The sequence below is a fragment of the Pyxicephalus adspersus genome, chromosome Z (assembly GCF_032062135.1).
Source record: "Pyxicephalus adspersus chromosome Z, UCB_Pads_2.0, whole genome shotgun sequence".
NCBI classification, from domain to species: Eukaryota; Metazoa; Chordata; class Amphibia; order Anura; family Pyxicephalidae; genus Pyxicephalus; species Pyxicephalus adspersus.
Window position 1 is genome coordinate 45,013,222 of NC_092871.1, and position 25,360 is coordinate 45,038,581.

At 38.3% G+C, this 25,360-nt stretch overlaps 1 protein-coding gene across 2 annotated transcripts in view; it reads left to right on the forward strand.

Moving 5' to 3' along the window:
* Positions 1 to 25,360, forward strand: part of TTLL11 (tubulin tyrosine ligase like 11) — a 101,614-nt gene that overhangs the window by 24,207 nt on the left and 52,047 nt on the right. For both annotated transcript variants that reach the window (XM_072429602.1, XM_072429603.1), the window contains exons 4-6: positions 8,654 to 9,229; positions 12,649 to 12,744; positions 19,346 to 19,455. In XM_072429602.1, coding sequence (XP_072285703.1) covers positions 8,654 to 9,229; positions 12,649 to 12,744; positions 19,346 to 19,455 — 782 coding nt within the window. The remainder of the gene's footprint in view (positions 1 to 8,653; positions 9,230 to 12,648; positions 12,745 to 19,345; positions 19,456 to 25,360) is intronic.

Below are 25,360 nucleotides of genomic sequence, written 5' to 3' on the forward strand. Positions count from 1 at the left end.
TAAAAAGCTGTCGGATAAGCGCGGCTCCGTGCGCGAGCTTTTTCAGTTGTTGAATAGCGCGATCGCGCACGATTCCGGATCGCTAATACGAATGCGCGACCGATAATCCGATTTTGCTTGATGAATCAGGGGCAGAGTTCTCAAAAAACACTGGGGTTGACGTTGCCAAGAAGTTGTGCCCAAACAAGCACATACACCAAATAGACCCTTTTGTAGGGTGTAATGTAATCTCCAAGGTGATGGGATGCTTCAACTATGGCAAAAAGGTAAATGGAATCTAACTAAATGATTCAGAACGAAAAAGCATTTTTGTGATTTAAACATGTATATATCGAATAAAATTGAAAGCATGGAGGGGTTTGAAATTGAGCCTAGGGACCTGAACAGGAAGAGTTTGCAGGATGTACAAAAACCATGACAATATATACATTTTGAAAAAATGTGCATAGCCAAACCATGTGAACATGCTGGACCTTCATTGCAGGCCTGACTTTATCCTTGCTAGTAGTGGAAGGAGGTTCAAGTGACAAATTAGATGCCAACAATGTGCCTAGGTATTGGATGGCTCCTTTGGTCCACTTAAAAGTAAAACCATGATTTAACAGTTCATGAAGATCTGATGGAAAAGAAACACTTAGAGCTTTTGACTTGGAGTCATTTATCTTGAAGTTAGTGACTTATACAAATTAGGTACTTGCAGAAGATTGGGTGAAGAGGTAATGAGATTCATGAACTAAAAGAACATAATCTATGTAAACTGCAACCTTTTAATGCACCTGCCAATTTGGAAACTTGTAATGTCTGGATTAGCCCGTATAGAGCATAATAGAGGCTTCTAGGGTGCAAATAAGAAAAAAAAAAAAAAAAATAAGGGATAATTGTAGGAAGCAATTATCTATGGTGCAATGGTCTGACAAATACCCATTCACTTTGACAGAGGGGCAGGAGTAAATTGATCTGATCCAGAACATCACGCTGTTTCCCAACCCGCTAAATGTCAGTTTATGTTTTAAAAAATTTGTAGTCTACTTAAACAAAGGCCTTCTCAGCATCTGTAGAAAGCAACATTAATAGGATTGCCCTTAATCGAGCCAAGTGAATCTATTTGATAACCCTGGTAGTGTTATCAATCTTTCCTCTCCAATAGCCCCACCATGTATACATATATGTAGGACAGACAACAAACAGGAAGCCAAGATCTTGGTGAACAATTTCTGGTCCTGGCTGGGTAAGGGGATTGATCCATATCTACAACATATATATGGATCCTTGCCCTCCTTAGGGAGTTTGGTAATGGGTCCTAAGTGAGTCTACAGGAAAATGGGAGCTGTATGCTGAGAGAAAGTGAGGCTCCAAAATATAATATTAAATATTGACAACCTGTGGAACAAAGGTACACTTTCCTTTGCACACTTGGGCCAGATGTTTGCATTCAGTCCCAAAAAGCCCCACTGCAAACCCATTGCTTTAAAAAAAAAAAAATAAGTACAAAGTTTAAGTATTAAAAAGTGTCTTGCAGCTACCAGTCGGAAGTTTATATGTTAAAATGTGATGTGGATTAGAGAGATCTCCAAGGTTAAGCAAACTATAATGTTTGACTTACTGGTTGCCTTTACCTGTACTAGGAGAATATGGACACTGACACTTCTGACCTTTAAAAGCGCTAGCTGCCTTGTAATTCAGATCCAAATCTAATCTGAAGCCAGTGTTACCAAGCTCTGGATGTACAAACCTCCTGTAATTAGGACTTTTTCAGGAGTTGCAACCATATCTTCATGGAATAGTACAAGGAAGATATTTTCAGTGCATTGATGTGCTGGTATTAGTTTAGCGAGAGAATGCTTTAAGACAATGCGGGCGGACGAACAGATGTGTAGAGGGTAATTGTATTGGTTACAGTGAGATATCTTCACACTGACTGTTCTAAATGTGGTGATCTAATTATTCTGATTTATGGAGTTAGTGATTGCACAGCAGAGAAGTATAGAATAATGTCACTGCTGTACTTTGTCACAGCTTTGGATTTTCAGCCAGGAGATGCTGGAGTGCAGCAGTTTGGCAGTGAATCCTGGCTTTTTTTAGGGATGGAAGCTGTTTTCTCTTCCATATATGTCCTTCATTCACTTATTCAGATGGTTATGGGTCTGTATGTGGTACCGTCCATAGTATTTTACATACTAGTTTATGATCAATGGGCCTGTTTTATTAAAGCTCTCCAGGGCTGGAGAGGATACACTTTCAACAGTAAAGCTGATCCAGCAAACCTGAAATGGGATTTCTTAATCCTATGCTATCAAATGTTTTGAATCCTGGTCAAGATCCATTCCAGGTTTTCTGGATCACCCAGCTTCACTAAAAAAAATGTATCTTCTCCAGCCTTGGAGAGCTTTTATAACACTGGGGAACAATTGTGAACAATTTTTTTGTTGACTTCAATTTTTAAGCTTATATACACTAAAATAGATATGCTGATTCTGAAAGTGCAGTTAGTTTTCTTCTATCATGTCAGTTTTTTTCTCTACTGCCTATATTATTGCGATTACTGTAGCGTGGGTTTGTATAGGCTATTCCTTTACATGTAAGACGGTGTGGTCAGAGGTTGTGCGCTGCTCTACATAGTGAAGAAGCAAAATTTATTTTCCTACTTACACACATTTCCTTTCTTTCAGATCATTTCTGGCCTTGCTGTTTCTCGTTGTAAGAGCCTAAACAACCCTGATTCATTTTGTTATATTTGTGACAGTTTCACCATTCCCGGTCAAAGGGCGAATATCAGCACATTTGTAGAGCAAGCCTATTTGGCATATTTCAAAGGTAAACTTGGTGATCAAGATAAGTCTTGGGCCCCTCATAAGGTGTGCAAACAGTGTGTCGAGGGTTTACGGATGTGGACAGAGGGAACACGTGATAAGATGCCATTTGGTATAGCTATGGTTTGGCAAGAGCCAGTTGATCATTTCAGTGACTTACGTTTGTATAGTGAAAACTTCAGGATATAACAAGAAAAATAAATGTAACATAAAGTATCCTAGTCTAAAATCCGCTATACGCCCAGTGCCTCATTCAGATGAAATCCCAGTGCCGGTTTTCGTTACACTACCCTCTCTTGAAGACAATGATTATGGTGATGAACTAGGTGACAACAATGATGAAGAGTTTGAAATTGAAGAGGACTCTGTTCGTAAGGGATTTGATCAGCATGAGTTGAGTGATTTGGCATGTGATTTGGGACTATTGAAGAAGGCTTCAAGACTCCTAGCATCAAGACTGCGTGAATGAATGAGGTAGGAATGAGGTAGGTATCTTTCAAACCAGAGAAATTGCATTTCTGCAGTACTTTAGAACTGACCGTGGCTTTGTGTATTGCCATAACATACCTGGTTTACGGGAGATATTGGGATCTTTAACTCAACTGATTGGTGACTATTCATCGATAGCTTAAGGCGGAGCTAAAACTGTGTCCTTCACAATGGCAATATATTTGGGTCAGTCCCAATTGGCCATTCAGTTTCACTTTTTGGCATTTCCTAGCCTGTCATTTTAAAAAGTAAGGGCCAGTGTGTTTGATGGTCCATAGATTTGGCAGCTCATTAAAGATGAACCTTTTCATCAGGACAATGTCAGAATTCGAAAAGAATGCTTGGTTATCATACAAAGCCATTGTCAAGGACTTTCTTGGAAACACACAAGCAAAAAATTACATAGAAAATGTCCAGAAACTCTTGAAGAGCTACAAAATGCTTGGTTGCAATATGAGCATCAAGGTGCATTTTCTGCATAGCCATCTTTCTAACTTCCCAGGAAACCTTGGTGCAGTCACTGATAAGAAAGGTGAACGATTCCACCAAGATTTAAAGGTCATGGAAGGTCGGTATCGGGGTAGATGGGATGTACATAGGATGGCTGACTATTGTTAGAGCATACAGCGGGGTTGTCCTAACACTGAACACTCAAGGAAAAGCTATAAGCATACATTTTTACCTTAACCGCTTACCCGATTAAATTTCAAATGTTTTACTGTAAAGAAAATGTCATAGAGTAACACTAAATCCTTTCTATGAACAAAAGAAAATTTAAATAAACAGTACATTCAAGTTGTTGACAAAAATTGGGGGTACCCTGTGTATCGTAAACACTGGATGTGATAGCAAAAAACTGGGTCATTTCTGGATTCATCACCCAAAAATTAGTAAAAGACAAGTGTAAGATCTAACTCAACAAAAAATGCGTTCCTCAGAGAGTTATAATTCAGGATCAATGTGTAAATATATGTGGCTGGACTGATGCTGCAGAGAATAAAAGAAATACTGCATATACCAAATCATTATATTGACATATTAGACCTTGGAATGGCCACATGTATTGGCAGATTAAACCTGAGGCAGCTGATCGGATTTTCCTTTCTTGCTCGTTGCTTCTAGTACAGTATTTCAATCTCTTTATTAAATTGTTAACACAGGAAAATGACAAGAAAATATTGTTAAAAACCATGTCCATGAGTGGGCTTACTAACTTTTTCCATCAATTACAACAGAGCAATTTAACAAAACTTTATGGAAATCTGAAAGAAAGAATTTTGTTTCTTGTTCTTCCATTGCAGGCCATACAGATTGTTTTTGTTTTCCCTTGTGAAGGGTACTGATCAAACTAAATGACAGGTCCAGTTAATCATTATACATTTTCTTTTTAGTTCTAAGAGCATCCAAAATATCCATTTCCTAACAGGCGCTAAAAAGAGCTGCTTTTATATCTCTTTTTCCCATTTCAATAATTGGATAATGCTTTTACATTAGCCTATTTATTATGTAAACCTCTAGCACTGTAGGCAGTATCACATTTAAACATACGCTGTTCCCGTCTTGTTCCATGTAGTTAGTGATAGTGGCTCCCCATTACTGGGGAGTTTTTGTTGGTTGACAGCCGTAAAGCTTCTACAGTTCTTTTTTTTTTCTTAAGGAAACTAAAGAAAAGCATGTGTAATTTTTTGAAGGAAAATGAAGATGAAGCATGGTTGGCATTTTCAGCGCTGCAGTGAAAATATGTTCCCTCTCTCCATTCATTTTTCATGCTGCCTCCTAGCAGGTTGGGAAAGAAACTTCTGACATATTATAAATGAAGACTCTTCTGTTTCCTTCCAATTCCCGGGGCTCGTCTGCTGCTTGGGCCAAAACTTCCTACTACCTGGAGCTGTTCTGAGCTTCTCTTCACTTTTTTTAGTTTGCAGAAAGTTTAACATGACATGCTCTCCCTGCTCACATAGACTGAACAAAGAAAGAGCAGGTTACTTTTTGGATGTTTTATCCTTTTCATTTTTAATTTTTGTATCCTGCCTTCATTTGGGATATCATTGTTCCTTATCCCTGGTTATTACACGCAAATAGTGTTTCATCTGCTTCCAACTAACCAAAGAGTGAACAGGAGACCATCAATATTAAAACAGCAATAACACAGGCCAATTAAAACTGGTATTCCAAGTCTAGGTGGGTCCTAGTTTGATTAGATATTCACTTTTTTTCAGGGATTCCAGTAATAGGTTTTTCCCGGGTGTTAAGCTCTGCCACTTTGCTTTAGGCAGTCTTTTTTTTATTTAATTTTACATATTGTAACTGAAATTAAGAAATTATTCAGGATTGTAGAATTCCCAAGTAAAATAGGAAGAAAGCAAAAAGTATGGTGGCTGATTATAACAGCTTCCCCTTGAAGTGCAGCTGTGCAGCTGCTGAAATATTTTTAAAGTCCTAAAAGTCTGCGTTTACATTAAACACATATCCTATGCAGCACTGCTTATAATTAATAAACAAATCTGTAATTTAAAGAATAAATCCACAAACTGGGGACTGTTGCTATGAAGAGACCTTAAAATTAAAAAGGCAGTTTCAGAAAATCCTAGTTAGCTGCTGAGTGAACAGAACACCGTTTAATTCAATCAATAAATGGATTTGTGTGGCAATTGTATTTCTGTTTTCTTGAACCTTTGTGTGCAGATAAGGAAAGTTTGTGCCTAATATACCCTCCAGTCACCCTAACATTATTGCGATTCCCTACTCCCCTGAGACCAGGTACCTCTTGTACTTTTGGTGTATTTTTCTCTTTAGTTGTAATTGGAACTGGGCTGTCACAGTCATATTTTTGCTGATTTGCAATGAACTGCATGCATGTATCTGAAGGTCATTGGCTGGAACAGTGGCCGAGGATGTGGAGGGAATTATCACCTTCAGACAGATGTGCCCTCGTCCTCACAAGCTGCTCATGTTGGGCCGGTTCCTGGTCGGCAGATGCCACTTCATATCCATTCATGTAACCACTTTATAATGCCGCCAGTGTGACCACACACAAAATACTCTCATACTCTCATCCTGAGTGCCGACTACAGTCACACGTCATTTCCATCACCACCGAGGTTTGAGGTGAAGTGCAAGAGCATTTCCAGCTTGTCCTGACACCTCCCTCCATCTGTTTATCTGTGGTGCGGTGGCTAGAACCTTCTCTGTCACTGTGTTCTGTGTAATCTACATTTACTGTGCATTCCACAATTCTGCAAAAGGAAGGGGGTGCTTCAGCTGGGGTGTCCCTGCCCAATTATAGAAATTTATTGAAAATAGTTTGATGAGGTGTTGTGTTTTGTCTTCACCCATGCTCTTCATTTGGTATGCTGACACTTCGGATTTAATCTCCTGAATATATTTACTGACCACTGGAGGAGAAGGAAGTGACTGAAGCACCAAAAAAATGTGTTTCCTGATCACACTGAACCACTTAAACTGGTAAAGGACAATGTAATCATGAATGCTTTATACATGTGCCAGTAATGTGATCACAAAAGCACTTGCAATTGCTAAAAAGGTTAAAGTATCTGTAAACCCTTACAATGAACTTTTCGGGTTTGCTTTTTTTTTGTCTGTTATACAGATATAACAAAATCCCTTTGGATATATGTGTAAGTGTTGGGGGAAAAACAGGATGATTCTGCTAGAAATATTGTAAATTTTTAACCATATATGTATACCGTCTCCCCTGGATTCAAACCTCAAGCAGTGCTATCAGCTCTGCCTACTTTGGACTACAGAATACCTCTTCTGGATGTTATGGCGGTAAGAGGATGTATTCTGTAGTCTTAATCAGGAAAGAGTAGTCTATGCTTCTTTATCATAAATACACTAGGATAGAAAAAGTGTTCATGATAGGATGACAAAGTGGAATTAATGAGAAAAGGCCTGAAATAAAATAAGACTAATGCAACTTCCACATTTTAGGGTTGGGGTAACTTTATTCATAACCAGATTGGCCAACATCTTTGAAAAGCTAGAACTGACATTTGCTATATCCCCAGGGGATAATAAAGACCCTAGAGAAAAGGATTTCCACTTGATTGTTGCACACATTGGCCTTATTGAATGGGCCTGGCAGCAGTAAAATTCCTGGACACATGCAGTGTACAAGTAATTTGTCATCTGGTAGACTGCCAGTGCTTTCTTTTTTTGTGTAATTCAAGGACTCGAGAGATCGTTTTTAGGCAAATCTGTAGGGGGAGCTGCAGAGCTTTAAAAGGCAGATGATGGACTGTTGTCTGGAAAACATTTGGAAATGAATCCAAATGAAGCCAAGAAGCTTCAATATAGGAGGTTTTACAAGGTGCATGTGTAAGAATCTCACTTACATTTCTGGAGATGAGATATGACTGACCTCAGAGTCATCCCTGATTTTCTTACATAATTCTAAATTGGGATAAATTCTGCATAAAAAAACATTGTTGACTTATCAGCCAGTAATTGTCTGCTCATTGGGTTGCTGCCTTGTCATACAAATTGTTATTCAGGTAATGGCTCCTAAAAAAAAAATAATTGCTATTTTAGTGCAGTTGAGAAGGTTCTAATCTGTTAACATAGTCCAGTGACCGTCAGAGCCTCCCTAATGCTCTGTTTGCATCTCCAGTAACTGTGCCATGGGAGAGTGCTGACATTTGTTGTTCAGTAACAGCTACAATTTCAAGGCAAAAGAGAGGTAGGCACTGTAGCCAAGACCCACATCACTTCTGATACAGAACCTGGAAGATGTGGACATAATGAGCTTGCTATATACAGTTTGCCTAGTTGAGTAAGATTTTTTTTTTATAAGCCAGTAGTTATGACTGTGAATGTTTTGAGGAATACATTTGATCACCATTATAGTTGCCAACTGAAGCAAGTAGGCTGAGGTGCCTGTATGTCAAGGTTTTATTCTCTTACCTAAGTCCATCTGATTTCTGCATCTGCTGAGTTATGTTGTAAAACACTTGTGGAAATTGCTTTAGGACATTTCCTGGTTTGATGAAGATTTTGGTGGAAAATACTAGGAGAAACAAGGAAGATAAGTAGCTTCTGGGCAACATATATTATAAAGAACAATTATAGTATAATTGCCATCAAACCAACATGCAGGAATAATAGAAACCACTAAGGATTTAACCTTTTCCTGGCATTTCAAAGCTGAAAAAACTAAATTTGTAATGGTTGCTACAAGTTGGCACAATTAGTTACTTTTGTTAAAATGAGATTGGTGTTGGCACTGAGCAGTTAATACTTCAGACTGTCTACAAGATGTAAACCACAGAGTGAATTTATTTCAGTATAGAAAATGAATATTTAGTTGCAGTTCTATTTTTAATGTTTTGCAGGTTCGTATGGCAAAGAAAAATGACCCATCATGGAAGCCCACCTTCATAGTGAAACCAGATGGAGGTTGTCAGGGGGATGGAATCTACCTCATTAAGGACCCCAGTGAAGTGCGGATAATGGCCAGTGTCCAGAACCGGCCAGCTGTGGTCCAAGAGTACATCAGCAAGCCTCTTCTAATGGACAATTTAAAGTTTGACATGAGACTGTATGTCCTTCTTAAATCATTAGAGCCCCTGGAGATCTATATCGCCAAAGATGGCTTGTCCCGATTTTGCACCGAGCCCTATCAGGAGCCGAACCATAAAAATCTTCACCGTGTTTATATGCATCTGACCAATTACTCACTGAACATCCACAGTGGAAAGTTCATCCATTCGGACAGTGTCCACACTGGGAGCAAGAGGACCTTCTCCAGCATTCTCTATAGACTTTCTGCAACAGGTGTGGATGTCAAAAAAGTATGGTCTGATATAATCTCTCTAGTCATAAAGACCCTCATTGCTCTGGTTCCAGAACTCAAAGTTTACTATCAGGTGGACATACCCACATCTAAACCTGGACCAACTTGCTTCCAGGTTAGTTACCATCCTTTGTGTTCATACAAATCATAATGCTAGCTTTGTGGGTGATCATGGTTGTCTTTTTGTTACATTCACTCTAAACAGCCAGCACCAGCAGTGCTAGTAAGGCAGATCTGCTCAAAGTTTTAGAAGATCTTTCTTCTGCCCTGGAACCTAATATGGATTTTACTTTATTTTATTTTACTATTTACTGGTTTTATTATCGGGCAGGAAATCGTTCTGCTTGACTAGTGCTGAAGAAAAAGTGCTGAATGACAAAAGTATGAAGTGATGGGGTGACCAGTTAGATTGTCAAAGAAACTTTCGTTTTATGCTCAAGTATATACAGTGATTGCTTAGTTTGCAGGATCCTTTTTGTCTTTTGGATGATGTACTGCCGATAAGAAGAGAGAAAGTATCCAGTCTTAAGCTGCGTACACACGGCAAATTTTTCTCGCCCGATAATCGGTATCGGCCAATTATCGGGCGAAAATCTGCCGTGTGTACAGTCGGTCGTCGTCCATCGTCCGACGACCGTCCTGGCGGATCCACGGACGATGGACGACAGCCGATCCTAATGAAAGGGAAGGGGAGAGCGCGCAGCAGGGTGCCGCTCCGTCGCTCTCCCCCTCCCCTCTCCATAGAGCATGAACGGTGCTGTATGTACAGCATCGTTCATGCATCGTGCAGTCTTTTCTCGTTGGAAAGGATCGTGAAAGATCCTTTCCAACGAGAAAAATTGCAGGTGTGTACGCAGCTTTAGGGCTAGTATCTTTGGGGAATGCAGGTTGATTTTAGGAGCAATACAGTCATATTTGTCACTCCAAAGATCATTAACAGTTGCGTTCGTTGACAGTTGCATTTGAGGCACCTGACTTCCTTTTATTCAGGCGCAACCTGCATCAAGCTGATTCCATGTTTCTGTTAACTCGTATGGAGGGGAGAAGCAGTGGCAACATGAATAAATGCACATTGACAAAGTGCCCTTATTTATGAGAAAATTGTTCACTTTAAAAAGGAGTTATGAAATGCCTAAAAAAATAAAGCAGTGATGACAGCAGGGCCCAGATCCCCATTTTAGGTTCCAATGCTTTCAACATAAACCATAAAACCAATACCAGGAAGATATTAAAAAAAAAAATACAGTTATATGGACTAATGCAGGTTCAGGGACATCTACTGCAGCTCTGAAAGTATAATCTGGTTGTAGAACATTACCAGAAAGGTGTATTTGTTGTACAGTGTTTTTCCCAGAAAATATTTTCAGCTGGGTGGTGGGAAGCTGTAGCAGGGTGGTAAAAAAGTAGACGGGGCAAGACACAGCAAATTTAGCTCTCTCAGTTATTTATGCCACAGGTATCCAGTAACCTCGTCTAATGTGTCGGTGTTCTACCTTCCCCCTATAATTTGTTCCAACTTTGCCTGGGTAATTAACTTCTAGTGCCTGGGGATCGCACACAAGATTCCCAGGGCTGCATGAATGCATAATTTCCTGGAACTTCCGATGGGTTAGCGAAATCAGTTCACTGAATATTCCCGGACCCATTGGAAGTTCAAGGAAATTTTTGCGAGAATGCCAGAGGCCTAATCATTACAACATTAAAAATTCTGCCCATCCAAACACGCTGCCCTGTTACACATGACTGTACCCTACCACTACCTGCACCCCAATTTTGTTTTGATGGGCAGTTTTTTTATGTTCCATCGATAGCATAGTGATGTCATAGTGATAGTGAAATTTTCAGGGGTGTTATTACCAGACGTGAGAAATTCCAGTGAGCAGTAATGTGTAACAGGGCATTTCGTTTGCCATAGTAATGAAATTTTAGTGTGTGGGGGGGATTAGCCAAAGGTGTCCCCCCACTGCACCTACATTTTCGGTTTTGTACACCCCACTATTCTAAGGTATTGGGGTTCAAAGAAGAGAAACAGATAGAGTAACATAGTATGACAGTTATAACTTTGTGACGGGTAGGTATTAATTTAGGGGCCTCATTTCAATGTCCTTTCTATGTATGTGGCCCCGGGGGTCCCCAATTTGCATTTTCAATTATGGACTCCTAGGCGAACTTGCTTTGGAAACAGCAACCCCAGTCGTAATTTCACAAGTTTTTACAATTCCTATCCTCATATCTTGAAATTTTCGGGTGCTGAAATTATAGCTACTACTACCTATAAGTGTTCCCTGTGCAAGTCATTATGACATACAGTTTAGGAGATATGAAGGTTTATACACAAGGAGCTGTAAGGCTGCAGAATGACATTCAGTTATTTACACACGCCCACTGGGCGGTTACATTGTTACACAATAGTTTTTTTCCCAAAGAAGACTCACAGGAGACTCAGCACAGCTAGAGAATGGGGGAGGGACAGCCTGTGTCCGGATCTAATCATAGCTGTGCCCTTTGTCTGCTGGCTCTTATCAGAAGTTGGAATCATCTGAACAGATGACAGGTGAGAATGGAGCAGCCTCTCAGTTGTTGGTACAGAGGATTAGAACAGCTGATACCGTGTTTCCCCGAAAATAAGACACTGTCTTATATTTTTTTTTGGCTCCCGAAAACACACTAGGTCTTATTTTCGGGGTAGGTCTTAAAAATAAAAAAAAAACTTACCTTTCGGAAGACGCGAGCCCGAGTTCTGGCTTCTGACAGGCGGAGTGCATGTAGTATCACTCCGCCTGTGACAGGAGCCGGAACTAGAAAGAAAGCATCGGCTTGTGCGGCTCCGGAGTGTGCACTGCCCCATGCTTTCTTTCAGTGTCCCGCTGCCTTCACAGGGAAAGAACACGACTCGGTGAGTACTGTCCTCCGGTTTTTAATTTATGTATGCTTTTCTTTTCTTTTCTTTTTCTCCTCTGACCTGCTGTATATAGTTAAGGGGGATCTTGAGCAGGGGTGGGCTGGCTGTTACGGACCCCTGCGTGCGGGGGGGGGGACATGGGGGCGGGCGCTAGGGCTTGCGTGCGGATTATTAAGCTTTAGATTAGGATTTTAGATGGGGGTATTAGGCTTTAGATTTTTTAGGCTGAATTACAGTTTTGGTTTTTTTTTCTGAACTGGACAGATTTACACTAGGTCTTATTTTCGGGGTAGGTCTTATATTAGGGCAGGTTTAGAAAATAGTGCTAGGTCTTACTTTCGGGGTAGGTCTTATTTTCGGGGAAACACGGTAGGAGTCGGGAGAAGTGGGCAGGGCGGCCTGCTTACTAAAAACGGGCTGGGGAGAACTATGTACATCTTCTAAAGCTCTGTATTAAAAAAGGCTTTTTTTTACCATAATTTTCACCTTTGTTTACCAAATGAAGGAAAAAAAAAAATAGAGTAAATAAAAAATAAAAAATCTGTTTATAGATTTCTTCCACTGTTATCTGAATAAAGGAGAGCTGTATGTGAAGTTCTTGATGTGTGATTATGTCTCCACCCTTCTCACAGATTTTAGGATTTGACATCCTCCTGATGAAGGACCTTAAGCCAATTCTTCTAGAGGTGAACGCAAACCCGAGCATGAAGATTGAACATGAACAGGAGGTGGGAAGCTAATTAAAGGGTATTGAATGCAGTTTGTATCAGGGCTGTGGAGTCCGTAGACAAATGCTTCGACTCCGACTCTCTGACTCCTGGTACCCCTGACTCCGACTCCTCTATATATACAAGGTTTCTCATTTTATCCTCATCATTTTGCATTCAAACTTCACACTTTTGCTACCAAACTTTACAAAAAAAATTAGACCCCCTAATTATTCATAAATCAATACATTTATTATAAAATTAAATAACACAATATTTTTATAATAAAAGTTGTTCTCTAGAAACATTAGTAAAATTATATGAAAATAAATTGATGATTTGTCATTTATTATGTTTTTTACTTTATATAAGTTTAAAATTTAATATCTTTATTTCAGGGATTTATACTAAGTTTTAAAATAACAATATTATTCATCTTTTTATCTTCAAAGGTATTCGCTTTGTATTTAGTATTGCACTTAATTCTCTGGCCATAAAGGTAAATAATGCAGAACATCAAAGAGTGGTAGACAGTTATCTGAATGGAAGTGATGCCTCCCAGACAGCAATGGTTTTGGGTTGTAATCGTACAACCAAAACCAAAATGATTAAGACATATGAATCTTCCGGTACAGTGGAAAAATTACCAAGAGGAGGTCTGAGAAATTCAAAGTTAGATGAAGCCCATAAGGTGTCCAAAGATTGCAGAATAAGCCTCAGAGAAGTGAAGGATCAAATATTTGCCAAATTTGGAATGAATGTATCTATTTCAACAATACATAGATGCATTGATAAGTTCCAACAGTCATTAAAAAGAACTTGCTTAATTCCTGCAAGGAGCTATGATTCCCACTCTTTTTAAGAAAGGCTTAGCTATGCTAACAAAAGCCCTGATCTCAAGGCGTCCTCCGGCACTTTCTCGTGGCTGCTAGGGCTCTGATCCCGAGAATATAAAAACAATCCACAGTTCCTTCCATTAAAGTTCGGGTCTCGGAAATGGAGAAAATCTGTCACATGGAAATGTTGGTGGCGGAAAATACGATCGCACGGAACAATGTAAAATGGCATGGTTAGCCTGGGACTGGTTCAAAGAATCTCCCCAAATCCAGTCATATATACGCTAAATAATAGCTAAAGGATTTTTGGGCCTAGTGTTGAGAGTTAGCATCTAAACGTATTACCCCTGTTTCCTTACCCCCCCCCCCCCCCCTCCTATCCCCCTTCACCCCAAGGGCTGCTTTATTGTTTGTTTATATATTTGTTTATATTTGTTTTTATAATTGTTTATGTCAACTTTGGATCCGGATAACACCATGGACTTTGAGATTACCTACCCAATTGGATACACCCTTATATTATTGACACTCACGCTGATGGGTGAGTTTATTTTTCGCTAGCTCTTATGGACATTGTGATATGTGCCCATGATTTCAGGTATTTTGAATGTAACAATGTCCTTTTTTTTAATTCCTTTTCCTTTTTCAGACCCCGGTTGTTAGATTGTTATACTGTGATTGTCTTGGTTATACCCTGTGTTTGTATTTTAAATTTCCCTGAAACTAATGAAGTTGATTGAAACAAAAATCCTTGATCTCATTGCTAAGGAAGATGGAAAAATGTCTACTTTCTCGATGAAGTAGGTTTTAACATCTCAATGAGAACCAAAAGGGGAAGCTCCCCTATTGGGCAAAGGGCGGTGCATGTTGTGGCTGGAGTGTATTCCAGAAATTATTCAATTTGTTGTGTGAGGAATAAAAATGGGACCCTCCACTTTAGGGCACAAGCATTTAATCAAGAAGCATTCCTCGATTTTATTGATGAGGTTTTGAATGTTTTTAGTGAAAAGAGTGTTCAGCATGCCATCCTAAGTATGGATAATGTCCCCTAAAACTAGCCAGGTAAGGACCTTAGTTGAAAGTAAGGGACACCAACTCTTATTTTTACCACCACACTCTCCATTTCGTAATCCTGTTGAGAACATGTTCTCTAAATGTAAAGAAGTAGTAAGAAGAAATAGGCTTATTAATTTGAGTGCTTTATTAGAAAGCATCAATAGTGTATTTTTAACAATAAGCGAGCAGGATTGCTCAAATTATTATACAAAAATGTTTAGTTTTTTGCCTAAATACCTAAGAGCAGAAAGCATTAATGATTAATAAATCATTTAATAATCTATTACATATTTTTATTTATTGTTTCTTGAGAAAAACTTTTATGGTAAAAATGTTGTGTTATATTTAATTTTATAATAAATTTATTGATTTATGAATAATTAGGGGGTCTAAATCTTTTTGTGAAGTTTGGTTGCAAAAGTGTGAAGTTTGAATGCAAAATAATTTTTTGACAAGGGTGAAATTTTTTTTGTGAAGTTTGAATGCAAAAGTGTAAAGATAAAATGAGAAACCCTGTAATTTGCTAATGTTTTTTTCAAGTTGACTGAAGGAAGGCAACATACACACTATTTAACCACAGAACCACTGGCTAGGAAGCTGACGCTCTACTGTATTGGCCAGTTTAAACAAAAGGCAAAAAAATGAAAACCATAAGGTTTTATTTATTGTTTTTATCAAGTGGCTATAAAGTAGTAGCATAACATGCATAAAAATTTAGGAACAGGAACTTTACTAGTTTAAAAATATGAACCACATTCCTTGGTAGTTTTAAAACAAAAACAAATCTTAACTACATGAACAAAAACAAAAGCTGGAAAACCTAATATAGTGTATATAATAAACTTGGAATATAGTTGTAGAGTAGAATAGCTGTTAAATGCAATCCAAAACTAGCTCGGTGTAGTGTTGTTCTAAGAAACAGAATTGTTTCTGCCAGATCCTCTTTTATAGAAGCTCTTTAATCTGACTTGATTATTTTTAGAGCTGGAAAAAGTCTTTCAACACTGACTTGAGTGGGTTGCATTGGTGTTACGCTTCTAGCCGCATCACTAATAATCTCAGGAAAACAAGGATGGCTTCTTCTACAGTCAGTTTCGATGAACTCCTGCTGGAATCTCTTTATTTTGACATTTTCTGGTTGTTTATCTTTCACACATATGCAACCTCGCTTTACTGTTGAAAGTTCCATTTTTTCTAGTAAGGAATCAAAGTATTATTCTTAATAGTTTATGCTTATAGCTTCATCCAGTGATGGTGTTTCAGGTAGTAATCCTTTCATGCGAACTGCTACATCATAGAGGGCCTTTATTGTAGTATCAGTCTGGTCATCGCTCAACAAACTTCGGCTCATTGGATCAACATAAATAGCAGCTAACAAGATTTGATTATCCAGTAAGTGATTCTCTCTTTTAATCATTGAAGATACAATGCCATCAGCTAATAACCGTCCACTTTTGTTCAGGCAATATATCAAGCGCTTCCATTTCAAGAAGAATTTACCAGGTGTTAAATCTTCAGATTGCAAACTCTTGGTGACAGTAAAGGGGTTAGAAAGTAGATTTTCCAGTGCTTTTACTTGTGTCCACTGGCTTTCAGTTAATAAAATATTTTCATTGTCCAGTTCTTCAAGAAAGTCTTTTAGTTCAAAAAAACGCTTTACCATCAAATAGGTTCCTCTTCAGCGTGTTGTTTGTTCAAAATGAATCCTTTTCCTGCACGTCTTTTCAAAATGGCATCTGTTTTAGGGGCCCTGGCCGCAACAGTTACTTGCCTCAATTTGCCAATTAGAGTAGCTGCATGACGATCTTTCAATCCATCTCCTATTGCAAGTTGCAGAGTATGAACAGCACAACGCATATGTTGAATACTAGTACGCTTAGATGCTTCTTCAACAATGTTATCCAAAATGTCACTACTCTCTTCACTTTCACTTTCTCCAATACTTGCAGAATCTTCCTTTAATATCTGTCTGTCACTTTCTTTATCTAATTTATTCATTTTCTCAGTTGTGCTCAACATATTAGAAGCATTATCTGTCACAATACATAGAATCTGTTTCTTTTTAATTTCAAAATCTTCTAGAACATCCTCCATTTTGTTGTGCCTGGGTGTCCTTTATTCCCAAGGTTTGCGTTATTGTTTATTTTCATCAACAAATCAAACATTATTAGAAAAATAAATGACTCTGACGTGTGCATGCATCAGTTTTTTTGAAGACAAATTGTCCCTTCAGACCTTTTCCTCGTTCTTCCTTTTTACATTTGGCCTCTTCAATTATAAATTTCCTTATACTTGTTTTTTCCAGAGAACACCAAGTTTTTTTATTCATTTGTCCATTTAGGCCTAAAAAGGCTGGCTGTTAAAATAAGGATAGTGGTACACCATTCTTTACTACCATTTCAATAATGTGGGTTTTGAATTTTTCTGGAGTCATTGTTATGGTAACTTTGTCAGATATAAAGAATCTTCTTAGTTGAGTTTGATGTCCAGTAGATTTCTGAACATTTTTTATCCCAGAAGTAGATAGAATATTTTCATTGATATCGTTCTCATTCACATCTTCTAACACTTTAGGATGAAAACTCTGCAAGTGTCTTTTCAAATGGGATGCGCTTGTAGGTGAATTTTTGTTAGACCCGCTGAAACTTCTCATTTTTGCATCACATTGTTTTTCACCATCATCTTCAAGAATACATTGGCACACACAATGTTTCCCATCACTTGATAATGTAAAGTGCTCATAAACAGCAGACTTTATCATGTTTGTTGACAGACTTTTTGCCATTGTGAATGGGTTGCCGCTTTCACTAAAATATAAATATAAAATTTGTTATATTAACTAGCATGTTCTTTGATTTAAATACAAACATACACATAGTCCTGCACTATTGCAAACATACATACAACACGGCACTACACACACACGCTATAGCCCTGCACTAAACTTAGACATAATTTGTCCTATACAGAAAAACATGCACAAACATACAAATATACTATACACACAACACAGAGCCCTATATTTTGCTCAGAAACATACACACAATATGCACTATACACAAACATTCATACATTCCTGCACCATACACACAAACATTCATACATTCCTGCACCATACACACAAACATTCATACATTCCTGCACCATACACACAAACATACACATAGCCCTGCAGTTTTATCCAGAAACATGCACACAGCCTTCCATCATAAAACACACAAGCAGCCATGCAGTTTTAAAATAAACATGAACACTTACAGTTGAATCCAAAAAGCTGTTCCTCCAAGTACTTCTAAGCTCTTTTACCAGACCAAGGAAGTTGAGCGGAAACTGCTGCCTTTATCTTTGTTTGCTGATCTTCTCCTGAAGACAGGGCAATGGGAGGCTACAGGGCCAGGGGGGTCATGTTACTAACGTCCTAGTATTAGGTGGTGTGCAAAATGATGTTAAAGTTCAGCCCTGGATGGAAGCATATATGGAAAGTGTAGACAGGACACCTGAACACACATCAGGCCATAGCACTCACCTACACCTAAATCATTACACTTGTTTACACTTAAATGAGCTTGTTAAGCACATTATATCTGAAATAAAATGAAAACACTTTTTGTAATGTACATAATCCAGATTACAATAATGTGAATGTCAGGTTGTATAATAGCTCAGCTGAACTTTACACTAGTAGAAATACAACTATGCACTGGGCTTTATTCTTACAACAGAGGACTACCTAATTATGACTATTGTTTGTGAAATCGGACATTTTAACTTATTTGAACTTGCTGTATTTTTTAATTATAATTTAAATTTATTGGATGTCGGAGTCCGGCACATTTTTATCGACTCCGACTCCAGGTACCCAAAATTGTCTCCGACTCCTCGACTCCAGCTCTAACCCTGACTACACAGCCCTGGTTTGTATGCCAAAATGTAGTGAGTTTAGGTTCACAAAGCCATGTCCATAAAATAAAGACTACTTTTGTGATAAATTGGGACATTTAATTATTGCAAAAAAAGAACTTCTAATCTATCTGTGAAGTATCTAACTTCACGAATGCTCCTTTGGCCAAACTGTCACAAATGCCCAAACACACCCCAAAATCCTTATAAAGCTTCAGTTATGATGGCCACGTGCCTAGAGTGTTTTGGCCATGTAACTTGTGTTTGTGGAATAACAGATCTGAAATGTATTCTGGACAAAGGGGCATCACCAGAAAGTTATCACTATCCTTGGTCTGCTAGTGTTTTGTTTTTTCATTTCCAAGTACTGCTGTTTGAGGCATTACTTGAAAATATTACAAAACATGCTAAAATACAAATACTAAACATACAAATTTCTTATTAGATAACTGGATTAAATGTGAATTGTGGTGTGTTGCCTGATATTTGCTGTTAACTTCTTTTTTTCCCCTCCATGAGCCATAAATGGCAACAGTCACTATCTTTTCTTTTTGGGAAGACCCTCATAAACCTGGGGAACTACCCATTAGTCATGTGTGTTTATTTACATTCATCCTCTTTTGTAGAAACACTTCTTTAACATCATCATTAAAACTGCAGTATTAATACCTGTGATTTATATGAAAAAATAGCTTGTGGGCCTGTTTGAAAAACACAATCAAACACTGACTTTGGTCTTAATAAATTGTTTCTAATTAAATATGCTAATCTTTGAGCACAGTATTCACTGCATTTCTTATATCGTGGTGCCTTTTGTCTGGATGTTGCAGCTTCTTCCTGGCATCTTCGAAAATGTGCCAAGTTTGGTGGATGAGGAGGTGAAAACTGCTGTAATTAGGGACACACTGCGTCTGGTGGACCCACGGCAGAGATGGAGCCAGTAAGTGTTATTAGAACTTGGGATTGTATTACATATATAGATTTGTGTTTTAGTTGCTCTGATTATCAGCATTGTTCTGGGTGTGGCAGCTTTGGGGTGCTCACAAGGTTAAGAAAGCTCAGTGTGGGGCAAAACTAATGTGATGATTTGTAGTATGCAGAATTGCATGGTGTGAAAATTGTTGCCACCCTGCACTTAGCACAGAAAGGGTTGGGGAATCACAAACCAATTTGCTATATTAAGTTCTACCTGCTTGCTGTTTAAATGAAGGTATTGCCTAAAAAAAGGAGACTAAATACACTTCTGGATCAGTAAAGTAGTGGGATAATGCCAACTTACAGGTTTTTCAGTGATTACTGAAATGGTGGTAAGTGATAGTATTGTGGTAAGTTGTCAGTGGTCAGATGGCATGACACTGAATTTATGGGGATATACAACATGCAGGGTACACCTTTTGAGCAATGAAAAACAGATTTCATCATATCTTATAGACATCCTTGCCTCAATTTATAAAATATTCCCCCGGTCATTTTCTCTAAAAATCGCTGGTGGTAAATTTTTATGGTCGTGTTTTTCTACAGGTCTGCTATTAAAACAATGCCCCTGATTCATCAATAAAATCCGCGCTCGCTGGAAGCGCGAAAGTATGCACGGCCATCGATCGCGGTTTACCGCGGTCCGGACTCGAGTGTGCGCGTACACTCGCCTCACTGCCAGCCGGATTCCTGCTAGGGCTATGGGTAATGTGTGTGCCATTAGAAAGAATGATTTTTTAGGGGAACAGTGACTTTTAATGCAAGCTCGCCAGTGTAAAGCTGCTGGAGACGAGAGTACGATTTCGGATCGCGAATACAAATGCGCGACCGATAATCCGATTCTGCTTGATGAATCGGGGGCAATGAGTCTTTTTGTTATCTGGTGGCCAATCTTCAAAAATGCACAGCTGTCACAATAGGAAATGAACAGGAAAGAAACACATTTTATGAGCAATTTGAAAAGGGAATAATTTATAAACAGAGCCCCTAGTGAGTAGTTTCAGTTCTGCACTTCACCACATGTATGTTTTTTTTTTTTTTTTGTTAAAGGAACCATTTTCATGGAGAATATTTCTTCCCAGAGACATAACTCCCACCCCAAGTCACATTGTTCTAGTACCCCTAAGTGTTTGTTCTACTGAAACCCTAATTCTCTGTATTTCATTGTTCTACGGCCTGCAGGTGTCAGTGTGATATTCTCCTGGAACCCCAGTAACACGTTGTTATTCTGGAGCTCTAAGTGTCTTTGTTTAATTGTTTTGTTGCCTCCAGGTGTCAGTGTGTAATGCATCTGAAACCCCAAATGTCAGTGTGTTGTTTTTTGGAAATCCTAAATGTCATAGTATTATTCTTCTAGCGTCTCCAGTGTTCCATGTGCCAAGTGCCAGTGTTCCATAATTTTTTGGTCGCCAAGTGTCAGTGCATTTTACATTTTGAACTCCAAATGTCATTGTGGTATTTTATGGAACCCCAAATATTGGTCTATTATTTTTCTGGGTCTCCTCAAGAATTAGTGTGTAACTGATGTGTTCAGGTACACTCCAGTGTTATTAAACCCCCAAGTGCCAATATTCTGTACCCCGTATTTGTCCATCATTGTTTTTAATCCCCAAATGCTGTGCTTCTCAGATACATGTAGTATTACAGCTTCATCTGTATTTTTGAATTCTTTCTGGCATTTTGCTGAATTTATCTCAAACTTTATGAAGCATTCAAAAGTGATAGGAGGATTATCACCAAGCTGCATATATTCGGGAACAGTAAGTAAGATAAAGTTTGGTTTAACATAATTAAAGCTTCCCATGTAATTAAGTTTGGTTCTCGCAGAAAGTGTGACAAAAGTCAGAACTTTCTCTCCCATGAAGGATTCTTCTGCTGATTTGTCACAGATGCTCGGTTAACCGGGTGTGCCGTCATGGCGACAAACAAGTCAGGAGGCAGTATACACAGAAGGCCTTGTAGTGGGCGGTCATGGATGAGTTTCTTTAGTGAAGTTTTATTGAAAGGATTAAAAGAAATAAGAATATATGATGTTTGATGAGATAAGGCCTTGTCAGAGCTCACACTCAATTCTTCCAGATCTTGTCAGGATCATCTGCTTTTCTGTGATTTTTTTACAACTCTGGAACTTTTTTCTTAGCACGCATGCTATATTTTACATGGTGGAATGTTCTGTACCCCTGATACATTGCAGTTTTATTATGTACTGTGAAATGACACGTGTAAGAATATTAAAATATATTCTTTAGATTATCCTCTGATGTAAAGGTTTTCTTTAATAAAACTGAACAATAAAAACATGTATCCGGAAATAGTGCAGTGATTTTAAAGCAGTGTTTCTCCACTAGGGTTTCTCCAAGGGTTGCTGGGGGTTCCTTAAACAATCAGCAGTTTACGACTCTAAGATTAGTATAACTGACACCAATGATATTTTCCGCTATCAGTATGGGTGACATTCTTCTCAATGGCCAGAGTATTTTATAGGGATCCTCAAATGTTTTTTTTTGAGGGCTTGTTCTTTTACTTTTTACAGGTGGAAATGCACAGATCCCCCTGCAGTCTTAGTTTAGTGCAGCTCAAGATCCTTCAACAGGAAATGTAGGATTTTTTTTGTTTTTACTTTAGTTTTATTTTGTATTTAGAAGAAAGCTTCTCCAGCCTGCAGCCACCTGGGATATGTGATGTAGTTATACCAAGAGGCTGCAGGATTCCTATTTGCCATGGTAGTAAAGACAGAAGGGGAGGGACCTTCCCTTTAGATAAAAATAGTTAAAAAACAAAACAAAAACAAAACACATTTTTGCCCTATATAAAAGGCTCCTCTAATCTTTTATACAAAGTAAAAGAAAATGGTTTTAACAACTAAGTTTTTTGAGAGGAGGTCTGAACATTTTGAATATCGTCTCCAGGCCTCAAATTACATCTTTACATCTTCCATTATTTTTTATTTAGTTTGTGTATTAAAAGCTCTGTATTACAATACTATAAGTTTGGGTCAGTATCCTTAAAAGACCAAACTGTTGACAGTTAGTAGTTTAGGGTCCATTTCTCCAGAAAAGTTGCTATGTAGTTCCAAGTTGCAAGAAATAATTAATATTATTAGTATTATTAATAATAATATTAATAAACAGGATTTATATAGCTCCTACATATTACGCAGTGCTGTACATTAAATAGGGGTTGGAAATGACAGACGAATAAAGACAGGTGGGGGAATTTACACACAATAGGATGGGAGATATGTAGTGGTGGCAAGAATGTGTTTCAAGTGAGACAGTTTTTACTTCTAAAGTTTGACATTTGCAAGATCTGAGAATTAAGTTTTGTAGAATCTCTCATTTCTTCATCTTGGTTACAGAAAAGAAAAAGAAAAATAATTTTCTGCACTTCTGTCTGATGTCCTTGCACTCTTAGAACTCTTTAGATTAAAAAATAACCAGAAGGCTCTTGATTACAAGCGCCTCTTTTGAGGTCTTTGAAAAGCTGTGGCGCCTGATTGTAAAATACCGCTGTAAAGCAAGCATTGGACACTCTTTTACAAAATGCCTTTTCCGCTGCTTCTTAATTGGAAACTGCGTATATCATGGATGGTTTGTTCATTTCAATGTCCTCCTCAAGAGTCTAGTGATTACTATACATTCCTACTGAACTCTAATCATTTTCTTTCCTGTCGTCTGAAAAAATTTGGTTCCCAGCTTACTATTGCTAATTACTCTGCAAATAAAATATGTTGATTTAATGAACAGAAAAAGTTTGGTGGAAACAAGTGGGAGGGTGTGTGCCAGGAGGGAGCAGGAAATGTACTCGAAGGGTGGGTCAAGATTGACAGAAAGAGGACAGGATACAGAGGGCCTGATTTACTAAAGTTCTCCAAGGCCGGAGGGGATACACTTTCATAAGTGAAGCTGGGTGATCCAGCAAACCTGGAATGGATTCTTGAGATGAGGATAGATCACAAAATACCCGCAATTCTTCAATTTCTGCTTCAGTACCTGGAAATATATTATTTGGCTTGATATTCACACGAAAATGAAAAGTAATTGTAGATTTAAATCTCCAGAGGCATTATGTGAAGGCAATGCAGCTTTAACATCACTAATAGTTACAATTACCCGTGCTGTTGACAGATTATCCCTATTGAACCATCAAAAAAATATTTGTTCATCTCCAATAATTCAGACGGAAACTGAGACACATAAGTGTCTTTGTATGCAGAAAAGCTCAAATGAAAAATATTAGGGTATTATTTACTGACATAAAAAATAGCTGGAATTTTTTTTCATTCAGAGGCATGTCTTATGCATTTTTCATGACCGATAACAAAACCTTGCATTACCTTTTTTAAAAATATTCCCTTAATATTCTAATTGCAGTTTATTTATAGTTAATAATATGGTTTCTCTTGAACATCAAATACATTCAGTAGTACAATTGAGCATTTTTCTCCCATTTACTTTATATAAATGTCTCTTTACTTAGTTCACACATTCCCTAGAGATGCTGTAAAAATTTCTTGTGGTTGGCAGTTCAGTGTTTCATAGAGGTAATCAAATGTTAGTGGACAGGTATGGCAAATTACAGATGACTCCTTCCTCATGAAGGGAAACTATACATATGTCCTACTCCAGTCTTCATTTATTTTCATCATTTTATTTGGTTTTACCAAAAGCTGTGTGATAAATCTGACCTTGTTGGATTTTAGTCAGGACAAATTTAGCTGGTATTGTGGTGTTTAGTGGTTACATTTGTGGAATCAACTTTGGTGAGAGGTCTGTGATTAAGGTGGGTTTAGTGCCATATGTTTAATGCCCCAGTGGCACACCTGCTTTCTGCTCACCTGTGAAGCTGGGTGATCCAGCAAACCTGGAATGGATCTGGTCCATGATTCAAAACATTTACTATAAAATAGCAAATGACTTGAAGAAATACATGCACACCTGCTTTCTGCTGACCTGTGCATGCCTGCTATTACTGGTCCACAGCTGCCACCATTCCTATGAGGCTCTGAACACATCCTTTCCTACTTTTGTCAGGCCTGTCCAAAAGGAGACAAGGTAGCAAGAGGTGGCAGATTTCTAACGATCCTCTGCTCTGAGGAATAATTGGCTGCAGTATTTATCAGCGTGCTGCAGTAATTGGGACTGCATGCTGGCCGGAGCTGCCAGCTTTCTGTATGTTTTCAGCATTCCGTCACACAACAAAGATCTGCCTTTTCTCTTAAATGTCAGCCGAGTGCTTCTATCTTGGGAAGAAATCAAATCACTGGCACTCTTGTGATGCCTTCACTGGTTTGTCTCTATCCTTATTACCTCCAACTGAAGGACAATTTCTCCTGCATCCTTGTACTGCTGCCGTGTTCTGAAAAGAATTCTACAATGCACTTTTATTCCCATCAAAGTCTTTCTCGCTTTAATTCTTTTTCTGCTATTGTTTGTAAAGTAAATGGCAATAGCAACAGAAAGAAATGCAGGTTGTGATGATTAAGTAAAGCATCATGTCAATCCCCCGGGATGGCACTGGAAAGAAATGCAGGTTGTGATGATTAAGTAAAGCATCATGTCAATCCCTAGGCATGGCAGTTGAGCTGATTTGTAAAGGCCAGAAATGCTACTTCTTTTGTTTGTATATATTTTTTGACAGCAGTGTCTGTTATCAAGTTGCTCTGGGCTATTTCTGCATAATTTTGCCACAAACCTAAACATTGTTTACCAGCTCATATATCATTACAACTTGCTTTCCAGTGTTGCCTTGGGTGTTTATCTTTTTATTTTGTAAGAATATGGGAAGTACAGTGCCTTAAGCAGCTATAATGATTTCAGTTTTCTGCAGGCTGTTGATTTATGAGAGGACTTATGATTGGCTACAGGGAA